This window comes from Ceratotherium simum, chromosome 2 (genome assembly GCF_057802395.1).
Source record: "Ceratotherium simum simum isolate JZ-2026a chromosome 2, ASM5780239v1, whole genome shotgun sequence".
Classification (NCBI taxonomy): Eukaryota; Metazoa; Chordata; class Mammalia; order Perissodactyla; family Rhinocerotidae; genus Ceratotherium; species Ceratotherium simum.
Genome location: NC_141901.1, coordinates 43,109,296 through 43,133,863, shown reverse-complemented (window position 1 = coordinate 43,133,863; position 24,568 = coordinate 43,109,296). Strand labels below are relative to the sequence as shown.

The following is a 24,568-nucleotide window of genomic DNA, read 5'->3' as shown; positions in this document are numbered from 1 at the left end:
TTTCTCCCTCTGACTTATTTCACTTAGCATAATATCCTCAAGGTCTACCCGTGTTGTCACATATGGCTGGATTTCATCATTTCTTATAGCTGAGTAGTATTCCATTGTGTATACATACCACATCTTCTTTATCCATTCACCCCTTGATGGGCACCTAGGTTGTTTCCAAGCCTTAGCTATTGTGAATAATGCTGCAATGAACACAGGGGTGCATGTATCTTTACTCATTTGTGTTTTCATGTTCTTTGGATAAATACCCAGCAGTGGAACAGCTAGATCATATGGTAGTTCTATTCTTAATTTTTTGAGGAATCTCCATACTGTTTTCCATAGTGGCTGCACTAGTTTGCACTCCCACCAGCTGTGTATGACAGTTTCCTTCTCTCTATATCCTCTCCAACACTTGTTTCCTGTGTTGTTAATTATAACCATTCTGATGGGAGTAAGGTAATATCTCATTGTAGTTTTGATTTGCATTTCCCTGATAGCTAATGATGTTGAACATCCTTTCATGTGCCTGTTGGCCATCTGTAGGATAAATTCTTAGAATCATACAACCTTCCAAAACTGAATCAAGAAGAAATAGAGAATTTGAATAGATGAATCACCAGTAAGGAGATCAAAACAGTAATCAAAAACCGCCCCAAATATAAAAGTCCAGGACCAAACGGCTTCCTTGGTGAATTCTACCAAACATTCAAAGAAGATTTAATATCTCTCCTTCTCAAACTATTCCAAAAAATTGAAGAGGAGGCGAAGCTTCCTAACTCATTCTATGAAGCCAACATTACCTTGATACCAAAACCGGATAAGGACAACATAAAAAAAGAAAATTACAGGCCAATATCACTGATGAACATCGATGCAAAAATCCTCAACAAAATACTAGCAAATCGAATACAACAATACATTAAAAACTTCGTACATGTTCTGATCCGTGATCAAGTGGGATTTACTCCAGGGATGCAAGGATGGTTCAACAAGTGATAAACTGCATTAACAAAATGAAGAATAAAAATCACATGATCATCTCAATAGATGCAGAGAAAGCATTTGACAAGATCCAGCATCTATTTACAATAAAAACTGTGAATAAAATGGGTATAGAAGGAAAGTACCTCAACATAATAAAGGCCATATATGGCAAACCCACAGCTAATATCATTCTCAATGGTGACGAACTGAAAGCTATCCCTCTAAGAACAGGAACCAGACAAGGATGCCCACTCTCACCACTCCTATTTAACATAGTACTGGAAGACCTAGCCAGAGCAATCAGGCAAGAAAAAGAAATAAATGTGATCCAAGATTGGAAAGGAAGGAGTGAAACTGTCACTATTTGCAGATGACATGATTTTATATATAGAAAACCCTAAAGAATCCACCAAAAAACTTTTAGAAATAATAAATGAATATGGTAAAGTTGCAGGATACAAAATCAACATACAAAAATCAGTTGCATTTCTATACAGTAAGAACAAAGTAGCAGAAAGAGAAATTAAGAATGCAATCGTATTTACAATTGCAACAAAAAGAATATAATACCTAAGAATAAACTTAACCAAAGAGGGGAAATATCTGTATGCTGAAAACTATAAAACATTGTTGAAGGAAATTGAAGAAGACACAAAGAAATGGAAAGCTATTCTGTGCTCTTGGATTGGAAGAATTAACATAGTAAAAATATCCATACTTCCTAAAACAATCTATAGATTCAATGCAATCCTTATCAAAGTTCCAATGACATTTTTCACAGAAATAAACAAAGAATCCTAAAATTTATATGGAACAACAAAAGACCCCGAATAGCCACAGGAATCCTGAGGAAAAAAAAAACAAAGCTGGAGGTATCACACTCACTGCTTTCAAAATATACTACAAAGCTATAGTAAACAAAACAGCATGGTACTGGCACAAAAACAGACACAAAGATCAGTGGAACAGAATCAAGAGCCCAAAAATAAACCCACACATCTATGGACAGCTTATTTTCGACAAAGGAGCCAAGAACACACAATGGAGAAAGGAAAATCTCTTCAATAAACGGTGTTGGGAAAACTGGACAGCCACATGCAAAAGAATGAAAGTGGACCATTATCTTATACCATACACAAAAATCAATTCAAAATGGATTAAAGACTTGAATGTAAGACCTGAAACCATGAAACTTCTAGAAGAAAACATAGGAAGTACGCTCTTCAACGTTGGTCTTAGCAACATATTTTCAAGTACCATGTCTGACCAGGCAAGGGAAACAATAGAAAAAATAAACAAATGGCACTACATCAAACTAAAAATCTTCTGCACAGCAAAGGAGACCATCAACAAAATGAAAAGACAACCTAACAATTGGGAGAAGATATTTGCAAACCATATATCTGATAAAGGGTTAATATCCAAAATATATAAAGAACTCATACATATGAACAAATAAAAAACTAAATTCAAAAATGGGCAGGGCCGGCCCCGTGGCTTAGTAGTTAAGTGCACGCGCTCCGCTGCTGGCAGCCCGGGTTCGGATCCCGGGCGCGCACTGACACACCGCTTCTCCGACCATGCTGGGGCCGCGTCCCACATATAGCAACTGGAAGGATGTGCAGCTATGACATACAACTATCTACTGGGGCTTTGGGGGGAAAAAATAAATAAATAAAATCTTTAAAAAAAAATGGGCAAAAGACCTGAACACACATTTCTTCAAAGAGATTTACTCAATAATTTTTCATATGTAAAAGAGTCCATAACAAAGATTGAGAACCAGGCGAGGAATGCCACAGGCTGCCCTGATACAGCCGGCCACAAGGGGGCAGCACACACCCTGATAATCCCAGCACCCCCTTTCACCTTCAGGAATCTTCCCCCATCTCCCTATCCCCTTCACTGCACATCACTTCCTTTTTTTCCTTCTCTGCATTCTCCCGTTTTGCACAACTCCTTAATTACAGGAAATAATAACCTAAGCATAGGTTCCATCAAACCCAAGTCACTGACATTATTCTGCAAACGTTTATCAGATGTCTCTCATATGCAAAGCTTATCATCCAGGGATGAGTAAACACCAGAACCCTCACTCTCAAGGAGTTAATAGTCTTGTGAAGGAGACCGACTCAAAGGCCAGGAATTAGAATGCCAATATGGTAATGTATGTGAAAGTCCTTTATTTTCTATAAAGGGATGAATACTTCAAAGCAATTCCTGAGAGGCACAGGAAGCCAACAGTGAGATACTGAGATACTCTCCAGGATTTTTGGAAGGATCTGGAACCTTGGGAACATAATGAGGACAAAAAACAGTTTCTACAAGAGTCAGAAGAGGAGAAGGACTGGAAAAACAGAAGCCAGGGAACAGAAAAGGGAACACCAGATTTTTCAATTTGGAAGGTAAAGTTTCCCAGAAATCATGAGGGTTATGAGAAAAGACAGCCAAGGAGGAGAAGAAGGGGTTGTTTACTGGGAACACTGTGGTCAAGAATCTAGGAAGCCAGGTTACTGGAGGGGCCTCACTGTGGGTGCTGGAGCAGTGCGGCAGGGGGCAGGGAACGGGCTGCTGTCAGCAGGGTGTCTCAGAGACCTCAGGACGGACATCAGTGAAGGCCTCAAGGAAGCAAGGAGGTAGCCAAGGCTTGGTATGGGCTGAGCCCAAAGGCGCAGAACAGCGGTCTTGTTGCCCATGAATAACTTCTCTGAGCCATTCTAATGCACCAGAGACACAGAATGGGCAGTAGGGGACAGAGGATGCCAGGGGGGTCTGTGGTCAGAAGTCCAGATCCAGAAATCTGCGTGGACGAGCATCTGAGGGTCCTGGGCTGGGACAGAGGCAAGGAGGGCAGGGGAGGAAGGAAGCAAGTGGAGGAAGAGGCAGCAGGGTGTAGCTGGAAGGGGCTGGGCCCCAGGGTCCAGCTGCCCTGTGGGAAGGAGAAACCTGATTCATCTGCTGGGGGAACAGCAGGTAATCCGGGGTCAGACACAGCCCTGGAGCCACAAGGCCTGTGTTATTTGTGGAGCTCACCAAGATTCCATCGAACCTGGGGTCAGAGCTAGAAATGACCTAAAGGCCAGCTGATCCAACTTCCTCACTTAATGGATAAGAAAATGGAGGCCTGGACATGGAAGTGACTTTCAAAGCCCACCCAGCAAGTCTGGCAGAGCTAGGGCTAGAACCCAGCTTCTCAGCCCCTCAGTGCACTGTAAGCTTTCAACCAGGATCCCATAGGTGAAAGGATGCAGAGCCTGGGGAAGGCCCCATTGTGTCCATTATAGCGCCCGGTTTAACATCAGCTACTCAGAAGGGGCAAAATTCCCTGAAGGACAAGAGCAGGACGGCTGTGGAGATGGGGACAGACACACAGCCACCCTCGGTCCCGGGCATCGGGGAGGAGCACAGTGACAGGATTGAAGCTGCAGGAGCCTCTGCCTGCTTACTTGTTTGCCTATTGGTTAACACAGCTGAGGAGACCATATCCTTTTCCCCCAATGGCAACCTCCAGGGTCACTGTCCAGAACCAGGAAAATTGCCCCAATTCATGCCCTAGCAAGAGGCTCTGAGTTTCTCCAGGGAGAAGAGCCCATTTCCCACCATCCCTCATTCCATCCTCTGGCCAGGTCAGGACCTCCACAGCTCAGCCTTGGCCACACCCAGGCCTGGGCTAGCCTGGGACCATGGGGCCCGCTATGGCCTTCTGATACGAGGGAACCCACTGCCAACATGGTATCCCCACGTGCAGACTCCCATCTGTTATGAAGCCCTGTCCAGCTGCTCACTCCTGCCAACTGTTCATCCTATTCTGACCCTCCTCCCCCATTTTACTTTCATCCTGAATCCAACTTTATGGTCACTATCGATGGCCCTGCAGACAGCTTACCTGTCCCAGAGCCTGGCAGGAGACTTTCCACACAGTGCTTTTGGGGTGTAGTGGTGCATGGAGGACAAGGGGTGCGTTTTTAAAAAGGCTAATCGAGAATTGACTATATTAGGAAAAAAGCTAGAAGGAGAAGATCAGAGTCTGATATGACTGTCTACATTTACCAAAAATTATGTTTCCTGACAAAATATGAGCATGTATTTTTTTATAATAAAAAAACTCTTCTCTGTTCAAAATCACTAACTATCAGGGAAATGCAAATCAAAACTACAATGAGATATCACCTCACGCCCGTCAGAATGGCTATAATTAACAAGACAGAAAACAACATGTGTTGGAGAGGATGTGGAGAGAAGGGAACTCTCATACACTGCTGGTGGGAGTGCAAACTGGTGCAGCCACTATGGAAAACAGTATGGAGATTCCTCAAAAAATCAACGATAGAACTACCATATGATCCAGCTATTCCACTGCTGGGTATTTATCCAAAGAACTTGAAAACACCAATTTGTAAAGGTACATGCACCCCTGTGTTCATTGCAGCATTATTCACAATAGCCAAGACTTGGAAGCGGCCTAAGTGCCCATCAAGGGACGAATGGATAAAGAAGATGTGGTATATATACACAATGGAATACTACTCAGCCATAAGAAACGATGAAATCCAGCCATTTGTGACAACATGGATGGACATTGAGGGTATAATGCAAAGTGAAATAAGTCAGAGGGAGAAGGTCAAATACCACATGATTTCCTTCATTAAGTAGTAGATAATAACAACAATAAACAAACACATAGAGACAGAGATTGGATTGGTGGTTACCAGGGGGGCAGGGGGCAGGGAGGATGGTGAAAGGGATAATTCGGTACATGTGTGTGGTGATGGGTTGTAATTAGTATTTTGGAGGTGAACATGATGTAATCTATGCAGAAATAGAAGTATAATGATGTACACCTGAAATTTTTACAATATTATAAACCAATGTTATTGCAATAAACAAAAAATTTTAAAAAAACTCTTCTCATTTCAGGGAAAAAAATTACAAAAATGGAAAGGTTTTGAAAGCAGGCAAATTAGAGTTTGACACTTAGAAAAGTTACTTAACGTCTCTAAACTCATATTCTTCATGTGCAGAATGGGCATCTTATTAGCATTTATGCCACAGGGCTGAGAATTAAGTGTGGGTTTGTGTAAAGAAGTGTCTGGCATGTTGTGAGTACCCAATATCCACTCTTTAAAACACACAAACTAGTTTTTAGAATAGTTTTGGATTTATGGGAAAGTTGAGAAGACAGTATAGACAGTTCCCATATACCTGCACCAAGATACCCATATCATTTTTTTTCAATTATTTTATTGAAATCATAAAGGTTTATAACATTGTGTAATTTCAGATCTACATTATTATTTATCGGTTTCTGTATAGACTGCATTGTGCTCGCCACCAGTAGTCTAATTATATCCGTCACTTACATATGTGCCCCTTTAGCCCTTTAGCCCTTTCGCCCACCCTCCACCCCCTTCTCCTCTGGTAACCACTAATCTGTTCTCTTTATCCGTGCATTTGTTTATCTTCCACATATGAGTGAAATCATGCAGTATTTGTCTTTCTCTGTCTGGCTTATTCGCTTAACATCATACCCTCAAGGTCCATCCATGTTGTTGCAAATGGGACAATTTTGTCTTTTTTTATGGCTGAGTAGTATTCCATTGTATATATATACCACATCTTTATCCATTTGTCCCTAGCAGGGCATTTGGATTGCTTCCACATCTTGGCTATTGTAAATAATGCTGCAATGAACATAGGGGTGCATAAATCTCTTTGGATGGTTGATTTCAAGTTCTTTAGATAAACCCAGTAGTGGGGTAGCTGGATCATATGGTATTTCTATTTTTAATTTTTTGAGAAATCCCCATAGTGTTTTCCATAGTGGCTACACCAGTTTGCATTCCCACCAGCAGTAAATGAGAGTTCCCTTTTCTCCACATCTTCTCCAACATTTGTTATTTTTTGTCTTAGTAGTTATGGCCATTGTGACAGGTGTAAGGGGAATAGCTCATTGTAGTTTTGATTTGCATTTTCCTAATAATTAGTGATGTTGAACATCTTTTCATGTGTCTGTTGGCCATCTGTATATCCTGTTTGGAGAAATGTCTGTTCATAACTTCTGCCCATTTTTTGACTCAGTTGTTTTGCTTTTTGTTGTTGAGTTGTATGAGCTCTTTATATATTTTGGAAATTAACCCCTTGTCAGATATATGATTTGCATATATTTTCTCCCAGTTGGTGGTTTGTCTTTTCATTTTGTTCCTAGTTTCCTTTGCCTTGCAGAAGCTTTTTAGTCTGATGTGGTTCCATTTGTTTATTTTTTATTTTGTTTCCCTTGCCTGAGTAGACATGGTATTCGAAAAGATGCTGCTAAGACTGATGTCATAGGGTGTACTGCTTATATTTTCTTCTAGGAGTTTTATGGTTTCAGGTCTTACATTCAAGTGTAACCCATTTTTAGTTAATTTTTGTGTATGGTGCAAGATAATGACGTACTTTCGTTCTTTTGCATGTGGCTGTCCAGTTTTCTCAACATCATTTATTGAAGAGACTTTCCTTTCTCCATTGTACTTGGCTCCTTTGTCTAAGATTAACTGATCATAGATGTGTGGTCTTCTTTCTGGGCTCTCAATTCTGTTCCATTGATCTGTGTGTCTGTTTTTCTGCCAGTACCATGCTGTTTTGATTACTATAGCTTTGCAGTATATTTTGAAGCCCAGTATTGTGATGCCTCCAGCTTTCTTCTTTTTTCTCAGGACTGATTTTGCTATTTGAGGTCCTCTGTTGTTACAGATAAATTTTAGGATTCTTTGTTCTATTTCTGTGAAGAATATCATTGGGATTCTGATAGGGATTCCATTGAGTCTATAGATTGCTTTAGGTAATATGGACATTTTAACTATTTTTATTGTTTCAATCCATGAGCATGAAATATCTTCCCAATTTTTTATATCTTCTTTGATTTCTTTCAATAATATCCTATAGTTTTCATTGTATAGGTCTTTCACCTCTTGGTTAAATTTATTCCTAGATATTCTATTCTTTTTGTTGTGATTGTAAATGGGATTGTATTCTTTTTTTTTTTTTTTTCAAAATACTAATTACAACCCATCACCACACACATGTACCCAATTATCCCTTTCACCCTCCTCCCTCCCCCCTTCCCCTCTGGTAACCACCAATCCAATCTCTGTCCCTATGTGTTTGTTTATTGTTGTTATTATCTACTACTTAATGAAGGAAATCATACGGTATTTGACCTTCTCCCTCTGACTTATTTCACTTTGCATCATGCCCTCAACGTCCATCCATGTTGTCACAAATGGCTGGATTTCATCGTTTCTTATGGCTGAGTAGTATTCCATTGTGTATATATACCACAGCTTTTTTATCCATTCGTCCCTTGATGGGCACTTAGGTTGCTTCCAAGTCTTGGCTATCGTGAATAAGGCTGCAATGAACACAGGGGTGCATGTACCTTTGCAAATTGGTGTTTTCAAGTTCTTTGGATAAATACCCAACAGTGGAATAGCTGGATCATATGGTAGTTCTATCCTTGATTTTTTGAGGAATCTCCATACTGTTTTCCATAGTGGCTGCACCAGTTTGCACTCCCACCAGCAGTGTATGAGAGTTCTCTTCTCTCCACAACCTCTCCAACACATGTTGTTTCCTGTCTTGTTAATTATAGCCATTCTGACGGGCGTGAGGTGATATCTCATTGTAGTTTTGATTTGCATTTCCCTGATAGTTAGTGATTTTGAACATCTTTTCATGTGTCTGTTGGCCATCTGTATATCTTCTTTGGAGAAATGTCTGTTCAGGTCTTTTGCCCATTTTTTAATTGGGTTGGTAGTTTTTGTTGTTGAGATGCATGAGTTCTTTATATATTTTGGAGATTAAGCCCTTATCAGATATATGGTTTGCAAATATCTTCTCCCAATTGTTAGGTTGTCTTTTCGTTTTGTTGATGGTTTCCTTTGCTGTGCAGAAGCTTTTTAGTTTGATGTAGTCCCATTTGTTTATTTTTTCTATTGTTTCTCTTGCCCAGTCAGATGTGGTGTTTGAAAAGATGTTGCTAAGACTGATGTCGAAGAGCGTACTGCCTATGTTTTCTTCTAGAACTTTCACAGTTTCAGGTCTTACATTCAAGTCTTTAATCCATTTGGAGTTAATTTTTGTGTATGGTGTAAGGTAAGAGTCTACTTTCATTTTTTTGCATATGGCTATCCAGTTTTCCCAACACCATTTGTTGAAGAGACTTTCTTTTCCCCATTGTATGTTCTTGGCTCCTTTGTCAAAGATTAGCTGTCCATAGATGTGTGGGTTTATTTCTGGGCTTTCGATTCTATTCCATTGATCTGTGTGTCTGTTTTTGTGCCAGTACCATGCTGTTTTGGTTACTATAGCTTTGTAGTATATTTTGAAATCAGGGAGTGTGATACCTCCAGCTTTGTTCTTTTTTCTCAGGATTCCTTTAGCTATTCGGGGTCTTCTGTTGTTCCATATAAATTTTAGGATTCTTTGTTCTATTTCTGTGAAAAATGTTGTTGGAACTTTGATAGGGATTGCATTGAATCTATAGATGGCTTTAGGAAGTATGGACATCTTAACTATGTTAATTCTTCCAATCCAAGAGCACGGAATATCTTTCCATTTCTTTGTGTCTTCTTCAATTTCTTTCAGAAATGTTTTATAGTTTTCGGTGTACAGATCTTTCACCTCTTTGGTTAAGTTTATTCCTAGGTATTTTATTCTTTTTGTTGCAATTGTAAATGGGATGGTATTCTTAATTTCTCTTTCTGCTACTTCGTTGTTAGTGTACAGAAATGCAACTGATTTTTGTATGTTGATTTTGTATCCTGCAACTTTCCCATATTCGTTTATTACTTCTAAAAGTTTTCTGGTGGATTCTTTAGGGTTTTCTATATATAAAATCATGTCATCTGCAAATAGTGACAGTTTCACTTCTTCCTTTCCAATTTGGATCCCTTTTATTTCTTTCTCTTGCCTGATTGCTCTGGCTAGGACTTCCAATACTATGTTAAATAGGAGTGGTGACAGTGGGCATCCTTGTCTGGTTCCTGTTCTTAGAGGGATAGCTTTCAGTTTTTCACCATTGAGGATGATATTAGCTGTGGGTTTCTCATATATGGTCTTTATTATGTTGAGGTACTTTCCTTCTATACCCATTTTATTCAGAGTTTTTATCATAAATGGATGCTGGATCTTGTCAAATGCTTTCTCTGCATCTATTGAGATGATCATGTGATTTTTTTTCTTCATTTTATTAATGTGGTGTATTACGTTGATTGATTTGCGAATGTTAAACCATCCCTGCATACCTGGAATAAATCCCACTTGATCATGGTGTATAATCTTTTTAACGTATTGTTGTATGCGATTTGCTAGTATTTTGTTGAGGATTTTCGCATCGATGTTCATCAGTGATATTGGCCTGTAATTTTCTTTTTTTGTGTTGTCCTTGTCTGGTTTTGGTATCAGGGTAATGTCAGCTTCGTAGAATGAGTTAGGGAGCTTCCCCCCCTCCTCAATTTTTTGGAAGAGTTTGAGAAGGATAAGTATTAAGTCTTCTTTAAATGTTTGGTAGAATTCACCAGGGAAGCCGTCTGGTCCTGGACTTTTATTTTTGGGGAGGTTTTTGATTACTGTTTCGATCTCCTTACTGGTGATTGGTCTATTCAAATTCTCTACTTCTTCTTGATCCAGTTTTGGAAGGTTGTATGATTCTAAGAATTTATCCATTTCTTCCAGATTGTCGAATTGGTTGGCATATAGTTTTTCATAGTATTCTCTTATAATCTTTTGTCTTTCTGAGGTGTCTGTTGTAACCACTCCTTTTTCATTTCTGATTTTACTTATTTGTGCCTTCTCTCTTTTTTTCTTGGTGAGTCTAGCTAAAGGTTTGTCTATTTTGTTGATCTTTTCAATGCACCACCTCTTCGTTTTATTTATTTTTTCTATTGTTTTTTTGGTCTCTATTTCATTTATTTCTGCTCTGATTTTTATTATTTCCCTTCTTCTACTGATTTTGGGCTTTGTTTGTTCTTCTTTTTCCAGTTCCTTTAGGTGCATTGTTAGATTGTTTATTTGAGATTTCTCTTGTTTGTTGAGATAGGCCTGTATTGCTATAAACTTCCCTCTTAGAACCGCTTTTGCTGTATCCCATAAATTCTGGCATGTCGTATTTTCATTTTCATTTGTCTCCAGGTATTTTTTGATTTCTTCTTTGATTTCTTCATTAACCCAGTCGTTGTTCAGTAGCATTTTGTTTAATCTCCATGTATTTGTGGCTTTTCTGATTTTCTTCCTATAGTTGATTTCTAGTTTCATGCCTTTGTGGTCAGAAAAGATGCTTGGTATTATTTCAATCTTCTTAAATTTATGGAGACTTGTTTTGTGGCCTAATATGTGATCAATCCTGGAGAACGTTCCATGTGCATTTGAAAAGAACGTGTATTCTTCGGTTTTTGGATGGAATGCTCTGTATATATCTACTAGGTCCATCTGTTCTAGTGTGTCGTTTAAGGCCAATGTTTCCTTATTGATCTTCTGTTTGGATGATCTATCCGTTGGTGTAAGTGGAGTGTTAAAGTCCCCTACTATTATTGTGTTACTGTCTATTTCTGTTTTTATGTCTGTTAATAATTGCTTTATATATTTAGGTGCACCTACATTGGGTGCGTAGATATTTACAAGTGTTATATCCTCTTGTTGGATTGTTCCCTTGATCATTATGTAATGCCCTTCTTTGTCTCGTTTTACAGTTTTTGTTTTAAAGTTTATTTTGTCTGATATGAGTACTGCTACCCCAGCTTTCTTTTCATTGCCATTTGCGTGGAGTATCTTTTTCCATCCCTTCACTTTCAGTTTGTGAGTGTCTTTAGGTCTGAAGTGTGTCTCTTGTATGCAGCATATATATGGGTCTTGTTTTTTCATCCAGTCAGCCACCCTATGCCTTTTAATTGGAGCATTTAGTCCATTGACGTTTAAAGTAGCTATTGATAAGTATGTACTTACTGCCATTTTTTAACTTTTTTTTTTTTTCCTCAGTGTTTTAGTAGTCCTTCTCTGTTCCTTTCTTCTTCTATACAGAATTGATGGTCACTTTAGTTTGACCTCTGTCTGAAAGCTGTACTCTTTAACTACCCTCCTCCCTCCTTTTATGTTTTTGATATCATATCCAACCTCTTTTTTGTGCATTTGTATCCATTACGTTCTAATCGTGGAAATAGATAATTTTTCCTATTTGTGGTCTTCTCTTTTCCCGTTAAATCAGTCCCTTTAACATTTCTTGTAACACTGGTTTCTTGGTGACAAACTCCTTTAATTTTTGCTTATCTGGGAAAATTTTGATCTCTCCTTCCATTTTGAACGATAACCTTGCTGGGTAGAGTATTCTTGGCTGTAAGTTTTTTCCTTTTAGCACTTTAAATATATCATGCCATTCTCTTCTAGCCTGTAAGGTTTCTGCTGAGAAGTCAGCTGATAGCCTTATGGGGTTTCCTTTGTATGTAACTTGACATTCTCTTGCGGCTTTTAGGATTCTCTCTTTATCTTTAATTCTGGACATTCTGATTATGATGTGTCTTGGTGTGGGCCTCTTTGGGTTTATCTTGTTTGGGGCTCTCTGTGCCTCCTGTACCTGGATGTCTGTTTCCTTCCTTAGGTTAGGGAAGTTTTCATCTATTATTTCTTGAAATAGATTCTCTGCCCCCTTGTCTCGCTCTTCTCCTTCCGGGACACCTATAACACGGATGTTAGTGTGCTTGATGTTGTCCCAGAGGTCCCTTAGACTGTCCTCACTCTTTTGAATTCTTTTCTCTTTTACCTGTTCACCTTGGGTAATTTCTTCTAGTCTTTCTTCCAGCTCACAGATCCGTTCTTCTGTATCCTCTACTCTGCTTTTGAGTCCCTCTAATGAGTTTTTCATTTCCAGTATTGTATTCTTCATTTCTGATTGGTTCTTTTTATATCTTCCATTTCTTTGTTGACATTCTCACTGAGTCCATCTATTCTTCTCCCCAGATCAGTGAGCATCCTTAACACTCTTAGTTTGAACTCTCTGTCGGGTAGGTTGCTCATTTCTGTTTCACTAAGTTCCTTTTCTGGGGTTTTGTCCTGTTCCCTTACTTGGAATGTATTCTTTTGCCTCTTCATTTTGCCTCTTTCCCTGTGCTTGTGTCTACGTATTAGGTAGGTCAGCTACGTCTCCTGCTCTTGGATAGGTGACCTTATGTAAGTGATGGCTTAGGAGGCTTCCAGTGTGCTTCCCTCAGTTCTTAATGTTCCAGGGGTGACCCCTATGTGGGCTACGTGTATCCTTCTGCTGTGGCCTGTTTGCTCTCCCTGTAGGCGCCCAGGGAGGCTTAGTTATGCTCCTGGCCAGCTGTTGTAATGCTCAGCTGCTTGTAGTTGTTGTGGGCCCTTCAGTCTCTTTATCAGCTGTGGGGAGCCCCAGCACAGTTGGCTGCAAGTTCTAATACCACATTTGTGTTGCAGTATTTCTTTTAAGTGAGTAGGCCCCCACTGTGGCAGGTTGTTAGGCTCAGGGCCTTACAATTGCTGTAAGCCTCTAGCCTATTAGGTCTCTTGCCAGCTCTCTGAGGATTGCAGCTGGGTGGGGCTGGCCTCAGGCACAGGAGCACCCAATTGTTTCAGGCTTTGGAAGGTGGGGCAAACCTCCTATGTGGGTCTTTGAGAAGTACAAGTCTTCTGTGGCTGAGAAGCCCTGCCGCCCACAGGTCCACACACACAGTCAACACAGTCCTGCCCTGTGTGAGCGCCCCGACCTCCCCAAGTGGACCCAGTCTCTCCACGGTGGGAGCCCCACACACTCTGCCACCGCCCCACACTCTCCACCCGCTCCTTGTGCACACCCTGCCCCGCTCAAGTCAGCTCAGTTGCCAGGCTGCAGAGAATCCAGTCACCAATCTATGCAGGCCCACACGTTGCCTGAGGGCTTGTTGTTGGGTGGGGCTAGTCTCTAGGGTGGGCTGCCTGCCCTGGCTGAGCTGGATTAAATCGGTGCTCTAGCGGGTGGAGCAGACCCTGGGCTAGCAGGTCTCAGGGAGAACTCCAATGGCGTCTGTGTCAGCACGCTCACACCAGGCCACAACAATGGCCGCCGCCAATGTCCCAGTCCCTGGAGAGGTCTCACCCCTCACCGAGATGCACTCAGGGCCTATTAGGTGAGTCTCTTGTCACCGAAGCACTGTGCACCTTTCTTTCTGGTGATTTTAGGATGCTTTCTGGAACGGGTGAGTTTGTGCGTGGGCCCTTTAAGAGCCAGTTTTAGTTTCTTTGTGAACCGGGTTTTCTGGGGTGCTACCCAATGCTTTAGTAGCAGGCAAAGTCAGATATTATGCTGCTGGTCTCAATTGTGCTGGGTCCACAAAATGCCCACAGCGGGGCGCTCCCGGCTCAGGGCCCCGCGCCTCCAGGGAGGCTGCGTACCTGTGAGCTGCTCCCGGCGGCCGTGAAGCTGGCGGCTTGTGAAGGCGGCGTTTTTCCTCTCCAGAAGGGAGTCTCTGCCTCTTCTACCCCAGTTAGGATTGTCCGTTGTTGCAGGAGTTCCTCTTATCCAGTTTTCAGTTCTGTCTCAGGGGTAATTTTTCCACGAGTAGTTGTAAATTGGCTGTGTCCACGGGAGGAGGTGAGTTCAGAGTCTGCCTACGCCGCCATCTTGACTCCGCCCCCTGGGATTGTATTCTTGACTTCTCTTTCTGCTAGTTTGTTATTAGTGTACAGAAATGCAACTGATTTTTGTAAGTTGATTTTGTACCCTGCAACTTTTCTGTAGTTGTTGATTATTTCTAAAAATTTTCTGGTGGATTATTTAGGGTTTTCTACATACAGAATTGTGTCATTTGCAAACAGTGAGAGTTTCATTTCTTCCTTTCCAATTTGGATTCCTTCTATTTCTTTTTCTTACCTAATTGCTCTGGCCAAAATCTCCAGTACTATGTTGAATAGGAGTGGCAAGAGTGGGCACTCTTGTCTTGTTCCTGTTCTCAGAGGGATGGCTTTTAGTTTTTCATCTTTAAGTATGGTGTTAGCTCTTGGTTTGTCATATATGGCCTTTATTATGTTGAGGTACTTTCCTTCTATACCCATTTTATTGAGAGTTTTTATCATAAATGAATGCTGTATCTTGTCAAATGCCTTCTCTGCATCTATTGAGATGATCATGTAATTTTTATTCCTCATTTTGTTAGTGTGGTGTATCACATTTATTGATTTGTAGATGTTGAACCATCCCTGTGTCCCTGGTATAAATCCCACTTGATAATGGTCTATGATCCATTTAATGTATTACTGTATTCAGTGTGCCAATATTTTGTTGAGGATTTTTGCATCTATGTTCATCAGTGATGTTGACCAGTAATTTTCCTTCTTTGTGTTGTCCTTGCCTGGTTTTAGTATCTGGGTAATGTTGGCCTCATAGAATGAGTTGGGAAGCCTTCCATCTTCTTCAATTTTTTGGAATAGTTTGAGAAGGATAGGTATTAAATCTTCTTTGAATGTTTTGTAGAATTCTCCATAGAAGCCATTTGGTCCTGGACTTTTGTTTTTTGGTAGGTTCTTGATTAGTGTTTCAATCTCTTTGTTTGTGATTGGTTTATTCGGATTCTCTGTTTCTTCTTGGTTTGGTTTTGGAAGGTTGTATGAGTCTAAGAACTTATCTATATCTTCTAGGTTATCCAACTTGTTGGCATATAGTTTTTCATAGTATTCTTTTATAATCCTTTGTATTTCTGTGGTAGTCATTGTAATTTTACCTCTTTCATTTCTAATTTTCTTTATTTGAGCCTTCTCTCTTTCTTTCTTAGTGAGTCTGACTAAGTCAATTTCAATTACCTTCTCAAAGAACCAGCTCTTTGTTTCATTGATCCTTTCTACTTTTTTTAGTCTCTATTTCACTTATTTCTGCTCTAATTTTTATTATTTCCATACTTCTTCCAACTTCGGGCTTCATTTGTTCTTCTTTTTCTAGTTCTGTTAGGTGTAGTTTAAGATTACTTGTTTGAGATTTTTCTTTTTTGTTGAGGTGGGCCTGTGTTTCTATGAATTTCCCTCTTATAACTGCTTTCCTGCATCCTACAAGAGTTGTTATGTTGTATTTTCATTTTCATTTGCCCCAGGTATTTTTTAATTTCTCCTTTGATTTCTTCATTGATCTAATGGTTGTTCAGTAGCATGTTGTTTAGTCTCTACATACTTGTGACCTTCTCAGCTTTATTCTTATAGTTGATTTCTAGTTTCATGGCATTGTGGTTGGAAAAGAAGCTTGATATGATTTCAATCTTTTAAATTTATTGAGGCTTGCCTTGTTTCCCAACATATGGTCTATCTTTGAGAATGTTCCATGTGTACTTGAGAAGAATGTGTATTCTTCTGTTTTTTGATGGAATGCTCTCTATATATCTATTAAGTCTATCTGATCAAGTGTCTCATTTAAATCCACTGTTTCCTTGTTGACTTTCTGTCTGGATGATCTATCCATTGATGTAAATGAGGTGTTGAGGTCCGCTACTATTATTGTGCTGCTGTTAGTTTCTCCCTTTAGGTCTGTTAATAGTTGCTTTATATACTTTGGTGCTCCTGTGTTAGGTGCATATATTTATATGTGTTATGTCCTTTTGGTGGAATGTTCTTCTTATCATTATATACTGCCATCTTTTTCTCTCTTGTCTTATTTATCTTGAAGTCTGCTTTGTCTGATAAGTATGGCAACACCCGCTTTCTTTTGTTTGCCATATGCCAGAAGTGTCATCTCACTCTGAGCCTATGTTTGTCTTTAGAGCTGAGATGTGTTTCCTTGAGGCAGCATATTGTTGTGTCTTGTTTTCCAATCCATCCATCAACTCTATCTTTTGATTGGAGAATACAATCCATTTACATTTAGAGTTATTATTGATATACAAGTGCTTAATACTGCCATTTTATCTCTTGTTTTCGGTTGTTCTACATTCCAGTGTTTCTCTTCCTTTGTATTTCTGACTGCCATTTAATTTTGGTGGTTTTCTGTGGAGCCTTTCTCAGTTTTCTCTTTTTGAAATTGTGGCTCTGCTCTGATTTTTTGTTTAGTAGTTACCATGACGTTTGTATAAAAGATCTTGTTGATGAGATAGCCCATTTTCTGATAGCATTTCATCTCCATTAGCCTAAGCAGGTTCCATCCCTTTCCTCTACCTCTTTTGAGTTATTGTTGTCACAAATTATTCTGTTTTGTGTTGTGAGTTTATGACTAAGTTGAAGTGTTATAGTTATTGTTGATGCTTTCCTTCCCTTTACCTTTTAAGTTAAAATTAAGTATTTGCTACCCTGTTCTGCAAGATAGCTACAGTTTTCTGATTTTGTCTGTGTACTTATCTCCTTGCTCAAAGATTTGTAGATCTTTGCCTTTTTGTTTCAGGTGTGAGGTCATGCTTAATCATTTCTTGTAGGGAGGTCTAGTGGCAATGAACTCTCTCAGCTTTTGTTTACCTGGGAAAGCTTTTATTTCTCCATTGTTTCTGAAGGGTAGTTTTGTTGGATATAGTATTCTTGGCTGAAAGGTTTTGTCTTTCAGTATTTTGGATATATCACTCCATTCCCTCCTAGCCTGTAAGATTACTGCCCAGAAATCCACTGAAAGCCTGATAGGGGTTACTTTGTAGGATATTTTCTTCTGCCTTGCCACTCTTAATATTTTTTGTTTATCATTGACTTTTGCCACTTTTACTATTATGTGCCTTGGAGAAGATGTTTTTGCATTGATGTAATTAGGAGTTCTATTGGCTTCATGTATTTGTAATTTTGGTTCCTCCCCCAGGTTTGGGAAGTTCTCAGCTATTATTTCTTTGAACAATCTTTCTGCCCCTTTCTCCCTCTCTTGTCCCTCTGGAATACCTATAACCCTTATGTGGCTTCTCCTAATTGAGTCAGATATTTCTCAAAGAATTACTTCATTTTTATTAAATCTTAGTTCTGTCTCCTCCTCCACCTAAAGAATTTCTATATTTCTATCCTCTAAATCACTAATTCTTTCCTCTGTCACATCAGCTCTATTTTTTAAAGATCGTAGGTTATTTTTTATCTCATTAATTGTGTTTTTCATATCCGGAATTTCTGCTTGGTTTTTTATATATATATATAGTTTCAATCTCTTTGGGGAAGTATTCCTTCTTCTCATTAATTTTATTCCTGAGCTCATTTAACTGTCTTTCTGAGTTTTCTTGTAACTTGCTGAGTTTCTTTATGACAGCTATTTTGAGTTCTCTGTCATTTAGATTGTAAATTTCTGTGACTTCAGGGTTGGTTTCTGGAGACTTGTCGTTTTTCTTCTGCCCTGAATTGTTGCTGTAGTTTCTCATGGTATTTGATGAACTAATCTTTTGCAGGTGCATTTGTGGTAGCATCAGGTTGTAGATTCCACCTGCTACCCCTGCGGGAAAGCAGGAGCTGTGTTTCTGATCCCACCCCATATGCTGCAAGTTGTGCAGGTACAGTGGGTGCTCCCACCAGCCAGGAAAGTGTTGACACATGGGCTCAGGGCTGCTGCCGTGCCAAGGCACACTCCCACTTGTGGGGCCACAGCGGTACTCTGGGGACTCTGGCTGGGAAAGCATTCATGTGCATGCATATATCAGCTGCCGCCTCTAATTACAGTTGTGCTATCTGCTGCACTTGATGGGTGGGGCTTCTTCATGGGGTCCAAGCCTGGGCCACTCATTGGGACTGCAGCAGCAGAATGGGCTTTCCCACCAGCCGGGAAAGTGTTTGCGCACAGGCCCAGGGCTGCTGCTGCTTCTTACCACAGTAGCATAGAGGCACATTCTCATTTTCAGGGCTGCAGTGGTACTATGGGCACTCACATCAGCTGGGAAAGCATTCAGGTGTGTGCATATGTCAGCTGCCACCTCTTCTTGTAGTTGCTCTGGCTGCTGTGCTTGATGGGAGGGGCTTCTTTGTGGGGTCTGAGCCTAGACCACTCATTTGGAGTACAGTGGCAGAGTAGGCTCACCCACTGGCCAAGAAAGCATTAGCATGCAGGCCCAGGGCTGCCACCACCCCTTCCCATAGTCGTGCCAAGGCATGTTCCCACTTTTGCTGCCAAAGGCTGCTGGGGAAGGGTAGGAGAGTGCTCACCTATCTCCACCACTTCCTAGGGAGCCAGTCCATCCATCTTCAGATGTATAGCTGCGTGGGTCTCTCAGGCATCCTGTTGTGCTGTGTGGTTGTCCTCCACCTGTTAATGAATGTCCATTTAGTTGTAGTTCAAAAGGGGAGAGATAAAGGGAATAGCTCACTCTGCCATGTTGTTGACGTCACCTCCAGATTCCCATATTATTAACACCTTACTTTACTGTGGTACATTTTTTACAATTAATGAACCACTCTTCATCCATTATTATTAACTGAATTCCATACTTTATACAGATATCCTTAGTTTTAAACCAATGTCCTTTTTCTGTTCCAGGATTATATGTTCACTTGGATTGTTTTTACTATCATTATCATTTTTCCTGTAATAGACACTCAGCAAATGTCTCTCTCCAATCCTTTTCTTTCCAGGTAGCTGCCATCCAGGCAGTAAAGTTTGTTCCCTTAGCCTTTTCTTCAGAAGTAGGGACAGAGTAAATCCTGTCCCAGAGCTGAGAACTGTGTAGAGCACCTGTGTGTGTGTGAGTGGAGTGGTGTTGGGATTCTGTTTCAGGTTGAGCAGGAGGGTGGCATGTGTGATGGGTGCCATCTGAGCTGCCCATGCTGCAGTGAAAGCCACAAGTTTGAAGCTCCTCTTGAGCAACAGAGCACTGCCCAGCAACAGCCTCAAGGTGAAGCAGAGAGATTACTTCAATTGAAGTTGAAAGATAAGCCTGGAATGCCTTATAAAAACCTCCCTGGCTCAGCGCTCCTTACCAATGGTGGCTTCTTGCTACAGATCCACTCTCCTGTGCATTGAGGAGTAAGTGTTCTCTCCTTGGCTGGACCTTCACGGGGTCCACAGGGTGGTGATTGAAGGTAGTCCCTTTGCAGGCTATTGGAAGACACAGCCATCTGCTTACCAGAGCACCTCTGGGCTGACTGCATTTTGGACTCAAAGAAATCAGCTGCTACTGTGGTAGGTGGACTCGTCTCAGGACCAAGGGTTGGTGAAGGTGGGTAGTTGGTGAATGTCTGTAAAAGACCTGTAGCCAAAGTACCATCACCTGGGGAGAGGGAATAGCCTGGCCAACCACAAAACCCTTCCTAGATGTGCTTTAGTGAGGAATACCCTCCATATCATGCTCCCTAGGAGACAGGGGGACAAGGAACACTGTGGCAATTGAGGCTGATTCCTTTAGACTTTAGATGGTATTTTATGTCCTTACCCCCACCCCCCATCCTATCTACAAATGAAAAATTCACCATGGGTCAAACACAGAGCAGTGAGAACACAAAGCAGATGTAAGGGAAGGCATCCCTTGTCTAAACCCTTGATGCAAAAATAGAGGAGAATGAGGATGTAATGGGTAGGGGAGGAGCTACCCTAGACCCCCCTTGTCTCCTGAAGGTTAACCTGAGGTTGAGAAGATGAGTAAGCTGGAAGACCACCTGGACGGAGTCATCAATGTCTTCCACCAGTACCCAGTTCAGATGGGGCATTTTGACAAGCTCTCCAAGGGTGATTTGAAGCAGCTGGTCACAAAGGAACTTACAAATACACTCAAGGTAGGTGATGCCCCTCTCATCCAAACTTGCCCACCCCCCTGCACTGAGGCCAGTGGCAAGGCCAGAAGGATGATGTGACAAGGACTGAGGTGGGACTGGCCCCAGTTTGAGCTCCCAAGAATATTCCCACTCTTCTGTGAGACAACAGCTCTGCCTCCCTCTCTCAATAACTCACTCTATCGCCTTAGGCTCTGCTCTCTTCCCCTCTCTGGAATTGTTCCTCATCTGTAGAGTGGAGCGAGTCGGGGCAGGGAGGGGAAGAGTCTGATTAGTGAGCTGCAAAGCACGTTCCAGGTCAATACTTGTATGATTCTAGGATGGCTCATGATAGTTGTTTCTCTATATCTTCTGTTTTGCCACATTGGATTATCCAGCACAGTTTTCAATAATGAGGTAATGTTCCTGGGGTCACATAAGCTGAGCTCTGAGGAATGAGAGGTCTGGATAAAGGCAGAGGCAGAGTCTGTTCTCACTGTCTCTCCTCTCCCCTTCTCCTAGAATACCAAAGATCAAGCTACCATTGACAAAATATTCCAATATCTGGATGCTGATTGAGATGGATAGGTCAACATTAATGAATTCATCTTCCTGGTGGCCACTGTGCTGCATATTGCCCATGAGAACATCCACAAAGAGTAAGAAACTCTGAGGCGCTTTTTCCTAGCAATGTTTCCAAGAAGATGATAAGAGATTTTCACATATTGAGGTATATGGGGTTACTATTCAGGTTCAAAACTGATTTGGCTTGAACTAAAGAAGCCTCACTTATGGCCTATCAAACATACATTGTACATCTGCTTTAACCATTGAAGTAAAGAATGCTCTCTCTTAAGATAAGAATGCACACTTCCCCTCCTACACAGTATTAGTAACAGCCTATTGGTAATGCCTATATTAATCCCTTTCGTATTGACCTACTAATTTGCAACTAAATACTTCCTTGAAACTTTGATGAAAATATATCCTAGATATGTTTAATGTATGTTCTTTTTTCTAAGAAGATACAAGACTGTCCTGAAAACTATGCTTCTTCAGAATGCTTCCTGGGTTATAATCCTCACTCTGGCTCAAGTAAAACTCACCTTATTTCTCTTATCTATAGAATGGTTATTCATTATTTTGGGTCAACATTTCTTTTTGTGTGTGTGTGTGTGTGAGGAAGATCAGCCCTGAGCTAACATCTGATACCAATCCTCCTCTTTTTTTTGCTGAGGAAGACTGGCCCTGGGCTAACATCTGTGCCCATCTTCCTCTACTTTATATGAGACGCCACCACAGCATGGTTTGACACGCGGTGCATCGGTGCGTGCCTAGCATCTGAACCTGAGAACCCCGGGCTGCCGAAACAGAGCACATGCACTTAACTGCTGCGCCACTGGGCCGGCCCCTTGTGTCAACATTTCTTGATGTAGTCAGTAGGATTTCAGAGAAAGCCACCAGACTACCTGTAATCTACTTTGAACTGGCACTTGGTACCACACAGGCCCATTGAGCCCTTCCAGCTTCATGTCACTCTTCAGGTGCCCCCAGTGAGTTTTCCTGAAACCCAGACTTCCTTATTTAAGTTGTAGGTCCTGACTTTTACTTGAGCTGTTTCAAGTTTTAAGACTAGGTGTCTTAAGGGGGTACTGGTACCCTTCCTAGGTAAGAGGAACCTAGGGGGAATTTCCTAGGCCAGGGAAGCCTAGAGGGAACTTTGGAGTGAACAGGGCAGGCTGACCTTTTTAATTTGGATTTAAATTTGAAAGAATTGTGTCCACAAAGTCTGAACAAATTGTTTAACAGCAAAATTAGAGACTGAAAACTCATTTAGCTCCAAAGAGAAGGGATACCAGCTCCTTCCAGCTGTAAGGCATTCTCAGGCAACTGAGAACCTAGTGGCAGTGTCTGAGGTTGAGCCTTGAGACATGCAGCAATCCTATATGGAATTCCATTGTGATATTTCACTTTAAGTAATTGACAGCTCATCTGGGGATGCTGCACGTGAGGGTTGGTTGTCCATGAGCTCTGAGCCCCCATAGTAGTTTTAGACTGCTGGCAGGAGAAACTGAGACACATAAGAGAATGCTCACGAACTTTCTATGGAGTGACACTCACAAGCAGCACACTTCTGACCCACTATACTCTCCTTAAGTATTGTTCTTTATTATAGTAAAATAAAACTAAAAGACAACGTGAAATCTCACTTCTAAAAGCCAACCAGCTCCTGGAAGGCAGCCCCCACCCCCGAAATTCTGGCTGGCTTTGTGTACAATACATATGGTGCAGCGGATACTTGCAAGTGCTTAACAAAATGGGGATAGCTGTAAATGATTGGATCTTTGGATCAAGATCACCCAGGATAATTTAAAACTAGTGTGGCCACTTTGGGGCTCCTTTGAGCCTCCAAAACTTGTAGATTGGCTATTAGAAGGAACGTTCAAATTAGGTAAGATCATTTAAGAAGTGTGCTTATTAAGTCATGGCTTTATGGACACCCCTGTAATCTACCTTCAAAGGAGGACCCAATATGAGCTCCTCCCAGGATTAAAGAGACTCTGAAAGGTTTTCTGGGAAACTGCTACCCTTAACCAGTCAAGGGGAAACTAAAATTTTAAAAATTAATGGAGTTGTTTAACGCTGTCAGGAATAGTTACTATTTGTCCCAGCTGAAACCTGACAAGATATTTCAAAGGATTTGGTAACATATGATCAGAAATTTGGCCAAATTGGAAGCTGATATTTAAAGCCTGAAGGAATATTTTAGGCCTTCTTCCCTAAATTAAGATAAAACTAAGTACTCAGAGGGAAAGAAGCAAATTAAGGAAAATGTAATTGGACGGATGTGTCAGTCCTTTGAAAAGAAACTAACCTCCCCCGTTTATCTCAAAAAAACTTTCGACCTCTCTGGGAGCTGTTATCTAGACCATCCCAGATTCCTAAGACTGAAAAAAAACAGGGGAGGGAGGAGAAAGAAGTTTTTGGAGCTGAAGACTGCTGTGAAAGCACCCTTGCCCAAAAATCTAAGGAAAATTTTGAAAATGGAGACTATAAAACCTTTGCTGCATCTGTCTGTGTGCTTATGTGTATGTCTATGTATATTTAATATATGTGATATTTTTCCACCCACAGATGGTATAATTTCTAAAGAGATCTATTTAATTGGCTTAAAGTAAGAGTTTATATAAATGTAATAGAAACTTACCCAAATGTCTTTTAAGTTAACTTGGAAAAAAATCTTTGGTAAACAGCCTATTTAAGTTTGTTTCTTTGATCAAAATAAGTATGTCTTCAGAGTTATCAGCATTGGATATGACGCAAACATGCAACCTTCATTCTACTTAGGTTTATTAGTCAAATAAGCTCATGTTATCTCTGTTACAAAATTTGTCAGCAAAATAGCTTTGAATCATAGCTGATTTTGTCTAATGTCCATGAAGTTTTTGTAGGCAATCTGAACAATTATTGGAAACAAGTAAACTAACTAGATGTAAAAATATAAAAGTTTGGGGTGAACTTTTTAACAATAATTTTATGTTATGCTATATGTACTTAAAATAACTTCAAAACCTTTTGGTGACTTAAAACCTTAGAGTTTTGGGGCCGGTCCCATGGCTTAGTGGTTAAGTGCACACGCTCCACTGCTGGTGGCCCGGGTTTGGATCCTGGGTGTGCACTGGCGCACCGCTTCTCCGGCCATGCTGAGGCCGCGTCCCACATACAGCAACTAGCAGGATGTGCAGCTATGACATACAACTATGTACTGGGGCTTTGGGGGGAAAAATAAATAAATAAAAAATTATAAAAAAAAAAGAAAAACCTTAGAGTTTTGTTAAGTTAAATGATAGAAATTTGTTGAGTATCTAGGTCATTTCCACATAAGATAAAACATTAGACATTACTTACTAAATATAGGTTTCTCTACTTTAGGCTTCTTATTACAGAGAAACTAAAAGAT

At 40.7% G+C, this 24,568-nt stretch overlaps 1 protein-coding gene across 1 annotated transcript; it reads left to right on the top strand.

The window, feature by feature from the left end:
• Positions 1–13,981: 13,981 nt before the first annotated feature.
• LOC147917932 (protein S100-A12-like) lies at positions 13,982–23,856 on the top strand. The gene is given in 4 exon segments (XM_087443046.1): positions 13,982–14,126; positions 19,957–20,041; positions 20,474–20,631; positions 21,130–23,856. Coding segments are annotated over 2 exon segments (279 nt in total). The 5' UTR covers positions 13,982–14,126; positions 19,957–20,041; positions 20,474–20,493; the 3' UTR covers positions 21,271–23,856.
• The last annotated feature ends 712 nt before the right edge of the window (positions 23,857–24,568 follow it).